This window comes from Bactrocera oleae, chromosome 4 (assembly GCF_042242935.1).
Source record: "Bactrocera oleae isolate idBacOlea1 chromosome 4, idBacOlea1, whole genome shotgun sequence".
NCBI classification, from domain to species: domain Eukaryota; kingdom Metazoa; phylum Arthropoda; class Insecta; order Diptera; family Tephritidae; genus Bactrocera; species Bactrocera oleae.
In genome coordinates, this window is record NC_091538.1 from 41,663,854 (window position 1) to 41,680,898 (window position 17,045).

General features: G+C 35.8%; 3 protein-coding genes and 2 long non-coding RNA genes across 5 annotated transcripts; 3 read left to right on the forward strand and 2 right to left on the reverse strand.

Moving 5' to 3' along the window:
* Positions 1-2,120, forward strand: LOC106615536 (aquaporin AQPAn.G). The gene is made up of 3 exons (XM_014231790.3): positions 1-244; positions 949-1,507; positions 1,579-2,120. The coding sequence occupies exons 1-3, from the start codon at positions 177-179 to the stop codon at positions 1,762-1,764; spliced, it is 813 nt and encodes a 270-aa protein (XP_014087265.1). The 5' UTR covers positions 1-176; the 3' UTR covers positions 1,765-2,120.
* LOC118680877 (uncharacterized) lies at positions 2,046-4,270 on the reverse strand. The gene is made up of 4 exons (XR_011395972.1): positions 3,546-4,270; positions 3,288-3,485; positions 3,092-3,209; positions 2,046-2,811 (listed from the first exon to the last, which is right to left on the reverse strand). It is a non-coding gene; the product is annotated as an uncharacterized lncRNA (long non-coding RNA).
* Positions 2,152-11,586, forward strand: LOC138856993 (lens fiber major intrinsic protein-like). The gene is made up of 2 exons (XM_070108214.1): positions 2,152-2,670; positions 11,257-11,586. The coding sequence occupies exons 1-2, from the start codon at positions 2,152-2,154 to the stop codon at positions 11,428-11,430; spliced, it is 693 nt and encodes a 230-aa protein (XP_069964315.1). The 3' UTR covers positions 11,431-11,586.
* Positions 10,073-10,571, reverse strand: LOC118680876 (uncharacterized). The gene is made up of 2 exons (XR_004976493.2): positions 10,447-10,571; positions 10,073-10,375 (listed from the first exon to the last, which is right to left on the reverse strand). It is a non-coding gene; the product is annotated as an uncharacterized lncRNA (long non-coding RNA).
* Positions 11,587-11,631: 45 nt separating the features above from the next.
* LOC138856992 (aquaporin AQPAn.G-like) lies at positions 11,632-12,510 on the forward strand. The gene is made up of 2 exons (XM_070108213.1): positions 11,632-12,167; positions 12,224-12,510. The coding sequence occupies exons 1-2, from the start codon at positions 11,640-11,642 to the stop codon at positions 12,410-12,412; spliced, it is 717 nt and encodes a 238-aa protein (XP_069964314.1). The 5' UTR covers positions 11,632-11,639; the 3' UTR covers positions 12,413-12,510.
* Positions 12,511-17,045: the final 4,535 nt, after the last annotated feature.

Consider the following 17,045-nt stretch of genomic DNA (forward strand, 5'->3'; position numbering starts at 1 on the left):
TATGGATACACCGTTGCACCAGCTGAAAATATTGGTTGATGAAATTGTTCGATCGGTTTGTTTGCTGCTTTAAATTTACTCTCGTTCGCAAGTTTTTATAGTACAGTTTTCAATTTCATTTCAACCGCGGTACACGTTGTTTTTTGTTTCCATCATAGTACTAAAATTCAAATACAATGGGCGTAGAATCCTTACAACAACCGACATATGTTCTCGAGCCACAGCCAATTCGGTGGACAAGAAGGTTTGTTTTAGATTGAATATTTGTGTATATTCGAGCAACAATCGTGACAACAACAGAAGAGTACTATTAGACTAACAACTCTCTGCTAAAGAAAACTCTCAAATGAACTGCGACGGAAGAATTAATAGATTTATTGTTTTTAAAGAAAATATATTATCTATTTTAAAAAGTCCTTACGTAGCACAGTTATCACCAATCTCACAAATATCGACGGTGAGTTGTGTGAGTGTATCAGAATAGGTTTGTAAAACTAAAAATGCTTTTATAAATTAAAACTGAGGATTTTTATGGGATAATCAAGTGACAATTGAAATTTTAAGAAAGTCTATCAAGTGGTGCCATTCATTAGAAAACTACTCTAACCATCCAAATTAAAGTTCCATCCAGTAAAAAATACAAGATTATCTAGATAAGTGTTGCTGTCATACTAACTAAAATTTTTTTTTTTCACTAAATTGCGGTGTGGGTTAAGTGGACCTTGAGAAATCATGACTATGTTAACGACATCAATGATTTCTGAAAAAGCTTTCGCGTAAACTTGAGATGAAGGCTGCAATCTTTTGAGAACCTATACAGTAGTATTCCATTTCGATTTAAATTGTGTAGATAAACGGTTCGATTCAAATAGTTGGTAGGAAAAAGACATTAAAGCTATGCATTTTTTGCGGTAGTAAACTACTAATGAACCACTCTTTATTTTTCAGTTGCTTGAAAAAATTGAATATAGATGTAAGTACCTTTGATTACATATGCCAGTTTCTCGGCGAGTTTATCGGCACCGCAATGTTGGTATTTCTCGGCTGTATGGGATGCTCCTATAATGCCAGCTTCGAACACAGCGTATTTCAGTCGGCATTTACCGTTGGCTTAGTAGTGATGGTTATCGTACATTGTTTCGGTTGCATTTGTGGAGCACATTTGAATCCCGCCATCACATTGGCCGTTTACATTTACGATATGATCTCACTAACAATGGCGGGCGTTTACTTTCTGGGACAACTTCTTGGTGCTTTTATCGGTTACGCTCTTATGATGGCACTAATACCAGACAGTGCCGTGAAGTTGGGCGGTGCCGCGCATGGCGTCTGCGTTGCTACACCACATCCACAAATTACAATAATGCAAGGATTTTGGATTGAATTCATTCTCACTGCGATGCTGATATTCACAACCTGTAGTGCAGCCGATTCACGAAACATTACATTTCAAGACTCATTGCCGATTCGCTTCGGCTTAACCGTTACCTGCCTTAGTCTCGCGGGGGTAAGTTCTAACTAAAACATAGGGTATACGTATACAAACATAAACTTTCTTAATACAAATACAAATTTTAGGGTCAATACACTGGTGCTATGCTGAACCCTGTCAAAGCTGTTGCCTCAGCTGTCTGGACTTCTGATTACCAGGATCATTGGGTATACTGGGCAGCGCCAATGCTCAGTGCAGCGTTTAGCGCCACGTTTTACAAAGTGATTTTCAAGCGGGATATGGTGGAGCGGGAGTTGAACGAAAAGAGATGACTACGAGTATAATCATATAGAATTAGCATCTGATTAAACACATCTCTCGAAAAAGTTAAAGTGTGGAATAAAATAGTGAAATAATGGTAGCGATATATTCGGAGCAGACCTGCATATCGGTGCATACTACATACATACAAGCCTGCATCTGCGCGTGTCATTCAAGCAATGCCTTCACACACAATTTAAAGTAGTAGAAGAAATGATCTTCAATGTGTCAAATAGTAATCATATGTCAAATGTACATATATATTTTTTCACTTTCTCATCAAACAATTCGCTTCATAAATTCTATATTCTTTTATTGTTCATTATCTCGATGTAATAAAAACCTACAAGTTTTTTGTATAACTTGATTTTTTGCAAAGTGTATTCCTCGTCCATCAAATGAAGTTCAACAAGCTTTTCTTCGTACAAATTTTTGGTGAATTCTGTGCCGCTTCGATGTGGATGCAGTTACATTGTTATGGCTTTGATCCGTTAGTAGCCGAAGGTGGCGTAATGTCGTATGGTCTCTGTGACGGCTGCGCATTGATGATAATCATACAGACATTCGGTTGTGTATCTGGCGCCTACATGAATCCATGTTTAACAGTTGCCGGCGTCATTATGGGACAACTGAAGTGGGATTTGGCCATTTTTTATGTGATTATGCAATACTTAGGTACGATGCTCGGTTTGGTACTGGCTTATTACACAACACCGGCAATGACGAGATCAGATCTCTATTGTGTAACTGATTTGTCACCACAGACCTCTATTCTCGGTGGTTGCTTTTTGGAATTCCTCATGACTTCAGCGTGGGTGTTGGCCCAGTGCACCTGTTGGGATAAGCGCGCTCAAGGCATTCAGGAATCCATATCATTACGTATGGGCGCGGTAATGATTTCACTTGTACTTTGCGCGGTGAGTAGAGTCCAATTGTGAAACAATCTCAATTGTCAATTACTCGTTGAGATAACAATTTTATATATGAATAAGTCATTAAAAGTTGGGTAAGTTTGATTTTGTGGAGGTGATCTACCCCTAATATCCTCGGTATAGGTCCTAATATTTGAGAAATTAAAGATTTTATAAGTGTCATCTCGATACGTCTAACGAATTGTATTAGAAGCGTTGACTTGACATAAATACGTTGGGATATTATAAAAATATATTTTTTTACAGTATACGATTTTGTTTGTTTGGTAAATTCAACACAATCGACTAAGTTTGTGAACTTTAGTTTATATATATCATATACAAATTAACTAGTCGTGCCATAAATCCTGTTACGGATTGCTTTACATAAGTGTGGAAAAAGTGCAAGTGAAATTTATGAGCTTACCAAAAAACTTAATTTCGAGAATGTCCACAGTTGATGACTGGAAGTAAGGTTTTCGTTCTCGCGTCGTTCGAACCAATTCAGCATAAATACTGTTCGCGAACGCATTCGCAGAAATCCCCTTAGAAAACAGAAAATGGATATATTGACTAGATCAATATCAAGACTTATTCGCAATGATCTCAACATGAAAGCCTACCGTCAGTCAACTGGTAATTTTCTTAAAACCCGCTTAAAGCAAGTTAGGCTCAACAGATGCAAGCGGCTTCTTCAGTGACACACGCTCAACGTTATGGTTGTATCCTTTACACAGATGAACAAATTTTCAAAGCTCTTCCCTGGAGAGGCTTGGAGAAGGCCAGGGAGATTCTGCTCCAGCACACAAGGCAAAAACCACCTAGAGTAAAAAATTAATAAGCTGTGATATTCAAAATAACATAACTTAATTCTAACCGACCGTAGCTAGATATTTGTGCAGGTGCCTCAAATATTAATGGTGTCAACAGTTTTTGGTAGGAAAGTTGTATCATTCATAACTCCCCCCTTTGTTAAATGAGTTGTCTCGATTCAAAGATGAGTAGTAATTTACCCTTTCATTTAAATCAGCGATGTCAATTGGTTGTTTAACAGGTTGTGTAAGAACTTGTTATGCCCTGAACAGGGTATATTAAGTTAGCCATGAAGTTTGTAACACTCAGAAGGAAACGTCGGAGACTCTATAAAATATATATATAAATGATCAGCATACTGAGCTGAGTGTCCGTCTGTCTGTATATATGCGATGTAGTCCCTCAGTTTTTGAGATATCGATCTGAAATTTTGCACCTGATGTTTTCTCACCAACAAGCTGTAATGTTCACGACATTTAGAATGGATTATCTAAGGCAGTAATGCAATTTCCGAAGAAAGAAGATTCAGATCAAATCACTATAGCATATACATAACTGTCATACAAACTGAACGATTGGAATAAATTTCTTCTAAGGAACATTTTGTATTTATGGAGGGTACTATAGCTTCGGTCCAAGCAAAGTTAACATTTTTTCTTGTTTAATATTTACTTCCACCTTGTTTTTCCTATTCTTCTTGAATTTCCAAATTATTATAATAGTGACGACTAATGATACTAAGGCTATTAACTGTAATTTGTAGCGTTAAATTTAATAATACAAGAAAAAACTTGAATTAATATCAAAGAAAAAAACAAAAAGACTGCATAAAATACACAAATAATTATAATTGCATAAGTTAATAAAAAAATGTTATGCAACACGTACTTTTTATATTTGTAAAAGGTTTCCATTACTTTAACATCGAATTTTCAAACATAATTTAATAATTTCCATCTATGTTAAGGTTGTTTGAATTACAATTGTGATAAACAATTTCGTTTGTAGCATTGATTATATACACTTTCCTTTAATATGTCAACATATTGGAAACGATTCATAATACCTTGCACAAAATGGAGGTTGCCCGGTCTTTTAGCCGATATACATCTCCAAACCATTACCGACCCATATGCACCACCGTGCTTAAGAGTTGCCCTAGTATGTTTTGGCCATACAAAACTGCGTCCATCAGTTAAACTTGCTTTCGGCTGTGAAAAGAACCTTAAAAACGAATATATAATACTTACTAATACTTATAATGATTACCAAATTAAAATTACGCCATTTACCCTTTGCCAGAATTCTTCAGGCTTTTTTAAATGCAATTTCGCAAATTCTAGCTTTTTCTTTCTATTTTTTTTCGGGTATGTACGGCTTTTTATAACTGCTCTACCGTGTAAATCGAAGCTTCTAAAGGTACGACGAACTGTTTCAGCTGAAACCTTCTTCCCTTTTTCATTTTCCAATATATTTTTTACATTTTCCGTCGAGAAAAAGGGGTTTTTTTCAACAATTTTGACTACGAACTTTTCTTCGGCTTGTGTTAGCTTCGTCCCTTGACCAGCTCTACTAATATTATTAATCCTATTTTCCTTTTCATACTTTTTATAATATCGAAGACGGTTGAAGTACTCCTCTTCACAATTTCCGAAATGTCTTTAATGGTTTTCCTTCTTCCCGTAACGGAATAATTAGCATTTGAATTTCGGTACAAGTATGAGTGCGTGGGGGCGTCATATTATCCTAGTTGCTTGCCCATAGACTTGCCGATAAGTACTAATATGCAGAAAAGTACATTCAATATTTGTTCAGCTGAAATTCCACAACGCTCAAAATACCGTTCCTTGTAAAAGCTTATTTATTAGGATTTTCCGGTTAATTATGTGGAACGAGTTTTGTATGTTGCGTCTTATATTGCTAAGTTTTGCGCGTGGAATTAATTTATTACTATTTTTAAGTTTCCAAAAATTAAATAGAAGATTTTTCCTTTAATTTGATGTATGTGACATTTCTTAGATTTTGACTTTATGATTAGATGGTACCATCATTGGCAATGCACGCATCCGGTTAGATGTGTGAGTCACGCTATACTTGAACGTACTTATATAATATATGATTCAACAATATTTCGTTTTATTTAATACAAATTTCCATTTGTCTTGCATTTTGGTATTGGTGGTGGAATGAATTTTTTGATACATGTTTTTTCAAATTGAGGTAATTTTACTAATTAGCAGCAATTATAATTTTTATTTCTTTTAGTTGTTCGAAAGTCACATTAAAGTTAGTTATATATTCATCTGCAATAATATCTATACTTAACAAACTGTTTGGCTAGTCATTACTATTTTCTTTATTCTAATTACGTTTCAATATATATTAAACTTTTTAATAATTTATTGATGTGGAGTTAAAGTACCAATTTGAATACTGATAGTTTTGAGTTTAGCAATTAGTAAAGGATTTGGTTTTTTCCAAAATTAATTTTTCCAAATTATTTAGGTACGTGACCTTTGTACATTGTTGTATTTACTAAGTATGTTATTCTAAATCTTTCGATTAGTTTAACTTCATTCAATTTCAGTTGTGAATAGCCCTCGCCATGGTTCAAATCCACTACTTTTATCTGGGCTGGATTAGAGGTAATATCAACAAGAGAATGATAATCTGTATGATTGTGTTTTACTTAGAAGAGTTAAGATTTTATATTATCCTTGCGAATAATTCTATTTTTCCCTTAGTCATTACTTTATTTCTTAAATCTTGTTTAACTGTTTATTTATTACATCTAGGCTTTGTTTTCCCGTAAAATTTATTTCCTTTTTCACAAATTGTTAGATTTTCATTGAATATGTTTAATTTTATTATATAAATTTTAAAAGAAAAAGAAAATCTTTCCGTTACAGATTGAATAGTTTGATTATACGATTATGCGCGCTTATTATTATTTCAACATCATTTATTAATTCCAATTTCTCTTTTAGACATTTTGCAATTTCAATTATTTTTGAGTGAATTCTTTCTGTTTGTCCGTTCATAGTTGAATATCTAGGGTTGCAGTAATTCATTTTAATTCTCGTAAGATTTAAATTGAACTAAGCTGAATCCTGGTTCATTGTCGCATGAAATATTTTTTTTACTTTTGGTAAACTTTATAGGGCTTCCAATACTTATTCTGTTAGGTTAGTTTTGTCTTCGATATGTTACCCTATTAAAAATTTGGAAAATTGCAATGTCAGGAATTTTAAATTTGATGCGAAGAATCTACTCACTTTTTCCTGAATTTAAGCCTCTCCAGTACCCGTATTGGGTTTATATCATATTTATTTTTATTACTAATCTCACAATTTCTTTCAAATTGTTTAAATTGTTTCTTCATTAGTGGCCAGTAGTAATCCTTCAAATTTGTTTTAAATTTCCTTTATAACACCTGTGCGCTGTTGTATGTATTTGTCTTATTATGTTTTCTTGGTCCTTTTCGTTAGTTACATCAATAGCTATTATATCTGTATGAAAAATTCAAAAAATCATTTGGATTTCTAGGAGATACAGCAAAAGTAAGAGGTTGATGATCCGGATGAATTTCCAGATCAGTTTTAGAAATAAAGATTATTGGCTTTTTGGCTTGGGACATTACGGTTCCTTTGGCATCGTTTAATGCATCAGTAGTTAATATACATTTTTTGTTAAAATCTGGTTAAGTGAGTTCAACCTTTTGTATTAAATCATTATTTAATCTCGCCCTCGCTTTAAAAGATTCATCATCTAATTCTATTATTGCTTTCTTTGATTGGGTTTTCGGTATTCTACCATTTTCTGCTTGCAAACATTTAATTAATGATGTTGTAATGTGTGCGTAATTTCACACCAATCATTCCCAGAAAACTTTTTCACTGTCGTAAAGTTTCTGGTATAGAATATTTTTATTTAATAGTTTATACTTAATTTTTATGTGTCATTATTATATATTAAGGTTGCCCCTTCTATATATAAATTCAACACTTGTCAGAAAAAAGTCGGATTTTTCAAGAGAAATGGTTTGGATTGTCCGCATAGACTTTAGACTATAAATATCCCAACAGGAAAAAGTCTAACAGTGTGATATCACACGATCTTGGTGGCCAATCGACTGGCCCAAAACGTGAAATTATCTGCTCACCGAAATATTCTCTCAATAAATCCATTGATTGATGCCATGTGTAGAAAGTGGCGCCGTCTTGTTGAAACCAAATGTCGCCGAGATCACGAGCTTCAATCTCAGGCATCAAATAGTCACTTATCATGGCCCAATAACGGTCGCTATTGACGGTTACGTTCTCACCGGCATCACTTTTGTAGAAATATGGACCGATGATTCCACCGGCACACAAACCACATCAAACCGTTGTTTTTCTGGATGAAATGGCAGCTCTTGAATCTCTTCAGGTTGCTCTTCGTCCCAAATGCGGCATACCCATTGAGCCAAAACAGAGCCTCATCGCCGAACAAAATTTTTCTCGAAAACGTCGCATCTTCTTGGAACTTTTCAAGAACCCAACGTCAGCCAGAGTTGCTACGAATGGCGCCGAATCGACTCTCAACGGTCTTAATGTATTAATGAATGCTGGGTCTCAAGATGGGCGATGGTGTTGTGACTAGTACGATCAGTAGGCCGATTATGTCGACCATAAGTTGAGCGGAGTGCACAAAACACATTCTTTACTGAACGTGAGTTTTCGTAATAAAGTTGAACGATTTATAAACGTTGTTTAGGCGTAAGCCTTTCCATGGTGAAATGTCAAACAATATTGAACAAAACATGACAGCTTGACACGACTCACGCACCGTTATTATTTGATGTTCCTAATACTATTTCGCTAAGGTATAGACTTCCTCTTTATGATAACTACTATGGGTTAAAAATGTGTTATCTCTAAGATTTAATTGTATTCTTTCTTTACTGAGTAAATTCATCTCTATTAGCATATCGCTTTGCAAATTGTTAACTTCATAAAATCGTGTTATATGATCAAAAATGTGCCCACTGTATTGTATTTATCCCTCGTAATTTTCTGAATATATAGAGAAGGATGCTGCTTTGTTTAAAAAAGCACTTTCTTGGATGTTGTTGATTCTTTGATGTTTTTACGGAAGCTGAAGGCTATTGATTGATTCACGACTTCTTTTATTGTTGTCTAAACCGATTTAGACTAGTTGGTTGTTTAAATTAATCGGAACTATCTATTTCCCTGAGGGTTTGTTGAGATTTGTTTCGCCATCCGAAGGTACTATTATTATAGTTATTATTAAACTGTTAGGGCCTTTGATTAAATCTCAAATTATTAGGATATTGTTTGTTAGTTCTATAATGAAAACTATTAATGCATCAGCGCAATGTCTTTTGTTATGTTCTTTGGTAATTTCCGAATTATCACCATATGTCATGATAGTTTTATTAATCATTAAAGTTAATTGATAATTTATTGTATTATAATAGTCAATCAAGTTTATATTTTTTTGCTTTAAAAAGTTTAATTCCAGTTCAAAGATATGCAGGGGTCTCTTGTCTGCACATGCGAAATCTAATCGGCTAATTATTGTCTCGAAATTGAGGACTGTACCTTAATTAGTTAAAGATAAATCATAGTATTATTTACGGCTTCTCGCCAACTCACGTAATAAGAATCTTATAATGTCAAATGATCGCCAAAACTTACCATATTCTTCACACATTTTGCACGTCTTCAAAATTTTTTACTTATAAATTTAAAATTTTTATTCCTCTTTTCAAACTGAGTGTATGTACCAAAATAAGTCGAGCTGATGCTTCATCTGAACTTGTAGCCATTTTCATATTCTTTTTATACTGTTGCAACATGTTGCTACAAAGTATAATAGTTTTGTTCACCTAACGGTTGTTTGTATCACCTAAATCTATCCGAAGTAGAAATAGGTGTATATACAATATACACAAATTATTAGAATGACCAAACGTTAAAATCCAGATGTCTGTTTGTTCGTACGTCCGTCTGCCCGTGCAAGCTGTAACTTGAGTAAAAATAGAGATATCGTTATGAAACTTTGTACACGTGTTTCTTGGTCGAATCGAAAATGTTGGAGAGCTCGTAGATGGGCATAATCGGGGCACTGCCACTCCCTTAAAACACCATTAATCGAATCCCTATAAATTGCCATAACTAAACCGCAAATTAAGATGCAAAACTATAATATGATACAATAAATCGCAATAACGAGGGGAATATGTGGTTTGAAATTTTTAAAAAAGTAGGCGTGGCCTTGGCCTCTAATTGGTTTCAAGTATATATCTCCCAAACCATTCAAAGTATATCACCCAAATTTTCACAAGACAAATCATTTCGACACATCTTGCAACAGTATGAAAATAGGTGAAATTGGATGATAACGACTAAAAGTGCGATAAATCTATAACTAAATGTGTCAAAGACATTAAATTTTACGTTCGGAATGGAAGCAGCTGAAGGTGTTTCCCCGGCTTTGATCCTTTTAAGTTGCAAAAGTATGATATGTTCGGTCACACCGTCACTTAGTCCTTCCTTACTTGTTTTTTGTTACTTTTTTTGCACAATTACAATTTTTCACTGCTGGTCCCTGGTCGGGCGCCAGTTAAAAATTAATAAGCTGCGATCTGTTTATTTTTATTAATCATATTCAAAACAACATAACTTAATTTAAACCGACCAATACTCGTCTTACTCTGCTGTGGCAATTCCATGAAACGCCTGTTGTCTATTGTGTTGCAGTATCCATAGCTAGATGTTTGTGCACGTGCAACAAATAGTAATGGTGTCAGCAGTTTTTGATAGGAACATTCATAACTCCCAGCAGTGGCTTCAAAGCAATATTCCTGGTTGCATAGTTGCAGATGATGGGCCGTCTGAAAATCCCAATTTGAATGAATTCGATTACAATTTGTGTTCAGAAAGGAGAAGATGAACTGTCAAATACCTCACAGAAATTCGGAGAGCCTCAAAAAATGTTTAGAGTGCTGCCGTTTCGAATAAAAGTTTGTACATTATTAAATAAAACTAATTTTATAAAGAAATTTATTATAGTTTCATTTTTATATCGGCCTGAACTTGTAACAGAACTTTTGGCAGGACTAAGTATATAATGACAGGTTTGTTTTACCATTTATAACTCTAGAACGACTAAACCGACTTTAATGAAAATATGCATACTATTTTCAGCAATTATTAAGATTCTAAAAAACTTAAATCGTATTTAATTACTATAGGTCATATACTCACTTAGTTTCATTACTACTTTTTGCTTCATGTCCAAGATATTTATAATGGGTGTTTTTTTAGACGTGTGGTTTTCAATGATGCAATCATTTTTTCAGGGTTGGTCTTTTTTAGTGCTGTTACTTACTTTTACTAAGTTTGGTTTGCCATGTCGTAATGAAGAAACCGATCGCCATCAAGCGCGTCGCACGTTCACTGAAATATATATCTCACTTTTGGCTGAATGGGTACGTTAATAAAGAAAATTTACACATTTGGAGTTTGTGGATTATTACAAGCCATTGTTGAGATGCCGTTATATCCTTAAAAAGTCACTGTTTGGTGTGCTCTACGGGCAGAGATAATTTCCACCAAAAAGTGGCACGCGCCGTGATAAAAGTTTCAATTTCTCCCAACCATTAATCGTATTTATCTAAAATTATATTTTTGGAATATAATATTATAATATTTTAACAAAAATTGATTGTAATCTTTTTGTTAGAAATACTAAATAAGAATTCTTCTTCAACAGGGTTACATGAGCGGTTTAAGCATGAACTCAGCCAAGAGCTTAGCTGGTGCTCTATTCAATTGGTATTGGTCAAATAATTGGATATATCATGTAACAACGTTTCCGGCCGCTATTTTGATGGCACTCGTTCATAAATTTCTACTTAACGAAGGTTCGAAATCTGCCGAAGAGTAAACAACTCTGATATTTAAATTATTGCCGTATGAACTCAGCATTTTTGTTTTTTGAATATCGAGTGGGAAATTTATCAGTTTATTTGTTTATTTTTTCGTGACTGTCAACAACATTCGAACGGTCAAATATATACTATTATAAATTTTTATTAATATAGATATTTTCACTTCAAATTTGGTGTATTATACTCGGTGAAAGCATATCTTAAAATGAAATTCGATAGGCATTTGTTGATGGTGTGTGTCAGCGAATTCACCGGCACTGCGATTCTCATGTGTGTCGGCTGTGCATCTATGGTGGGTATTACATTACCATTTTATGAACGAAACTTGCCAATGATCGGAATTGGCTTTGGACTGGCCGTGCACATTTCCGTGCATACATTCGGCACAATTTCCGGCTCGCACATCAATCCGAGCGTTACCATAGCGGCCGTTATGCTTGGCAATATGGAATGGCAATTGGCTTGCTTTTATGTATTTAGTCAGTTTCTAGGCGGATTCACCGGTTATGCACTGCTATTCGTTTCCCTAACGACATATGTACGAACCGAAAGTTTTTGCACCACAAAGCCAGCACTTGGTATCGAAATATGGCAATCGATCTTGATTGAGTTTTTCTTAACATCCATACTTGTGTATTTTTGTTGTGGCGTCTGGGATAAACGCAATCTGCAGGTTCATGATACATTACCTCTACGTTTTGGCTTCTTAATTGCCGGTCTTTTATTTGCGGCGGTAAATTTGAGAACAATAAATTGTATTCAAGCATTTAAAGAAATCTGTTTTAATAGGCACCTTATACCGGCGCCAGCATGAACTTGGCACGCTCCTTACCACCGGCCATATTTACAAATATTTGGACGGCATTTTGGATATACCCCGTTGCACATGTGCCGGCTTCAATTTTAGTACCGTTAGCTTGGAAATATCTGCATACAGCCGGTTCTTCCGAAACGGGTGGCGCTGAAGGAGAGGCATAAATATTAAAGAAAGTAAATTCTGTCGGTGCAGAACTTACTACGGTTTGAGACTATTGTAAAATTTTTAATAACAGATAAGATTTGGCCAATCCAACAAAGTCTTGTCAGTTGTTTCAATGGTTAGGCAATTCCAAACTTGTAAATGAAGCCGAAAGTTTATCCATAATATGTCTCTAGCAGAACGACATTAAATTATTTCAGAGCAATAGAATTTGGATGGAGTGAAGTTGTTCAGACGAAGTATTGGTAAGAGAGATTCAACATAGGTTTTCAAGGTTGGCATGGTGTTTAAACCTTCAAGTTATGTCTTTCTATAGTAAAAAGCAGGCAAAGATTAACGAGCCGCTCTGTTTCAATACAATGTTTTAACGCTCAATGTTTTATTGGGATTTGTACGATTGTGAACGGTTTGCTTAACACCAAACCAGAGACGAGTGCAATCAGCACCGAGTTACAATCAGAAAAGAGTTTCGTACACACATGTCCTCCTACATTTATAGAAGTTCAACGGAATTTAAAATACCGTAATTTTAAATATGCATAAACAAAGATAATTATAAAGAAAGTTAATGATAACAGAAAGATGACAAATACAAAACTTAGATAAGACAGTATTGCCAGATCAGACTTGACATTATTAGAAAATAAACTTAAACTAATGTAAATAATAATAAACATCCTGCCCGGTCGGGTCAATTGACTCGAAATTCTCCTTCTTTATCCATAGACATAGTTTCTGGATAGCTCGTTTCATGTATCCTTTAGCGGTTCTCAACGTGGCATTGCAGACCATTGCATCAGCTATCCATTGCCATTGTTTCAGCCGGTTGCTAGGAATATGTTTGATATCTGGTTCAGGGACCGCTAGAAGTGGCGGCCCAATCAGGAAATCACCTGGCGTTTATGCAAGTTTCTCTTCAGGATCATCGTAGAGTGGTGTAATAGGCGTTTGAGAGCGTTTCGTTCCGGTTCGTAGTGTGAAAGGCAAACAGTAATCGACACCAGATGATATGAACGGCCTTGCTGCTCTGATCCTCTGCCCGGGTAAGGAAGCCATTTGTTGCTTCAGAAGTTTCCTCTATAACGGTGGCATACAGCACAGTTATAGATGAAACGATCGACTGCTTGCCTGGCACTCAGAAACCAGAAGCGTTGACGAAAAGTGTACAGCATGAGTTGCGTGCCTCCACGCAGTGTAACCTTATGCGCCTGAATTTGTAAAAGCTGGACCAACGGCGTTGATTTAGGCAGAATAATCGGAAATCGTGAATCATGCCCTAGCTCGGCCTGGTGGATGCGTCCCCCGACATTGAGGATTCGGTTTTTGTCTATAAATGGTTTTAAAGGTATTATTCCGACTGGGAGATGACAAACCTGAACTAAACTTCAATTGGCGAATTTCATCTACAAAATGTTCCTCTTGCTCTAAACGAATTATAGTGTATAATGAGTCTTCCATTTCCTGAGCAACGATCACCGGTTGACGAAAGTGTAGACGCCTTCATAACCAGTGCAAGATAATGCCCAATGTACCTAACAATCGAGTGAAACTACTAAACCGTTCAGTTAACAAAATAGTGTGGCCGTTTGGACGACGAGTATATAACGGATGTGAAACGAGTACAATAAATTTGATTGTATTTCGGTTTTCGGCGAGTAAGACATTTGACTAATCCTTGCTGAGAGGAACATCACTACTGTCCGAATACATCAGCTTTGCTTCCTTAGGTCCATGCCACCAAAGGGGATGTACTAATAGCTCGGCGGGTGTGATGCCTCTACTGGCACAATCATCTAGGTTCTGAGCCGAATGAATGTGATGCCATCGGGCGGGGTATGTCAGTTCCGGTATTCTCAGAAATCGGTTTGATATGAATAATTTAAGTGTAGCTGGATCCTTCCTCATTCAACAAAATACGATTGCTGAGTCCGACCACAGATAGTTGAGAACGTCAACTAATCCCAAAATCTCGCAAGTTCTGGTCTCGGCAAGAAGGAGCGCTGCCGCAAGTTCTAGGCGTGAAATGGTAGCAGTTTTGAGTGATGCCACCTTGGTGCGTGCCATCAGAAGTGTGAAACGCATCGAACCGTTTGTGTTCGACGTCTTCGCGTAAATAACTGCTGCATAAATGTGTGAGCTAGCATCGCAAAACCAGTGAAATGATGTCTGAATGCGTGGAATCAGTCCCATCCACCGCTCGATGCGAATTTGATTGAGCTCCAGAAGTTGTGGCCGATAGTTTAGCCAATCGCGGCAAAGATCCTCAGGTAATGGTGAGTCCCAGGATAGACCCACAGAACACAGCCGTTGAATGAATATTGTCTCTGTTACGATATCACGATAACAATCCAGTAGGATCGAAGAGTCGTACCAACTCGCTGAGTACCCGACGCTTTGTTAGAATTTCTGCTCTTTACATAGATCGACGTGAAAGAGTAACTGATCCTTCAGCGCGCCCTATCTTAAGCCCAAAACGGAAGCTTGACCAGAATGGAAAATATAACTAGAAAGTGACGACGCATGGGGTTCCATTTTCTAAGGTTGAACTGTCCCGCAGATAATATGGCGTCCGCATTCTTAGCCAGCTCAACTGCTTCGGTAACGCTTTCACAACTTGTTAAGAAGTCGTCAACATAAAACGAGGCTAATATCGCAGTTCGAGCGAGTTAATACTTTAACCTTTAACCACAACCTTATGTTTCAGTAAACATTAAAGAAAAATCATCAAAACAACTTTATCTTAGAACAATAGAAGCGCACTATCAGTACAACAAACAATAACAAACCAAATAGTTATTTACTAGTAAACAACCAGCATCTCAATAGCATGAGCAGCGATAATCATAGCCTATATAAGCAACTGGAACAATAGCCTCGGGGTCACTTTATCATTATTGACTGCCGAGTAACAAGTTACCACTTGTAACACTTGTACAGTTTAAGTGTAATAAATTCAATATTAAAGTACATGTGTATACAGTGAAATATTATACAAATAAAGCATCAGTCAGAACCAGTCTCATTGGCTGACTTAAAATTATATATTTATTTGGGGGCAGCAACAAAAAAGGATCATCAATAATATCCTTAGTCAGTCTGCCTGAAAGGAAAGAACCTAGTCCCTGGAAACAAAAAAAGAATTCCTTTAAACCATCCAAGAAGTTTACCAGTGCATCATCCCACACAACGTCAATCAAAAGAGATTCACATAAAAATCCTAATACGACAACAAATTGAAAGTAAAGGATCAATATACCATCCTTGGCAAACAACACGCTTTCATAGAAAGAATACCATATCAAGCAGCGCTCCAAGAATACAAATGGAGACCGATCTTTAGTAAAATAAATCCACAAATAAATCAGCAAGATGACAGAACAAGCAAATTTAATTGCATTAACCAACGCAGTCGCCGATCTGCAACGACAGTTATCCGAACTACAATTAGGAAGAAGTGCAACCATTTCACAACGAACAGAACAAATATGTTCTTACACCAGACCAGAAGAAGTGGATCTGAATATGTTTAAATCAATAACACAATTTAATGGTGCTTACAACGAATACAGGAATTGGAGGAAAGTAGCAACCACATTAATGGAAGACTTACGACAATACGAAGGACATAATATATATGCCCAAGCATTAATAACGATCAGAGGAAAAATTACTGGCAAAGCAGCACAGATCCTGATCAACCACAACGTAAAGAGAAACTTCCAAGACATCATCGATAGGCTAGACGACTCCTATGCCGACAAACGACCAATATACCTTTAAAGATTGAATGTAGTGCTATCCAAGATTGAGATGACACACAAGGAAGAACGAATAGTCCAAGTATTGACACAAGAAATCCAAGCTAAGGCAATCAGAACATTCGTCACTGGACTGAGAAGTGTAGCTATCAAGAATGCCATCTATGCACGAGCCTGCACAACATTAGCAGATGCCTACAGCATCGCCATCGACAGAATTATCAAAATCCATTTAAGAAAGTAGCAGGAGCATTGGGATACAAACGAGAACGAGATAATACAAGTCATGCTAATATACAACCGAAGAATCAACGAATCAACCAAATTACACACGATCAACAATCAAATACAGAATATGAACAGGAATAATATTTTTTATTCTAAGGCATGGATTACCAACGCTTGTAAGGACCACAGAAGAAGGTAACTCAGTGTATATTTTAATTGATAGTGGGGCAGAAGAAAATTATGTAAATTCTAAATTCCCTCACGCAAAAAGGATAGAGGTAGAAAGTAAAAAACAAGCCGCTACTTTACACGGTAAATCATTAATTAAATATAAAAAGAAAGTGAATATAAAAGGATTCAGTATAGAATTTTTAGAACTCGATACCTTACAAGATTTCAATTTCTTGATAGAAATTAAAGGTTTAAAGCAAATGAAAGCAATGATAGATACAGAAAGAAATGTATTAATTGTGAAAAAGAATAAATTAACAAGAATAAATTATATGATAGGAGAAGAAATGTATAAAAAAAAAGTAAATGAATTAATGAAAAGAAATGGGCAGAGTAAAATATTACCCTACGTAACTACAGTAGAGGCAGAAATCAGAACAGAAACAAATAATCCTATTTGGGTCAGACAGTATCC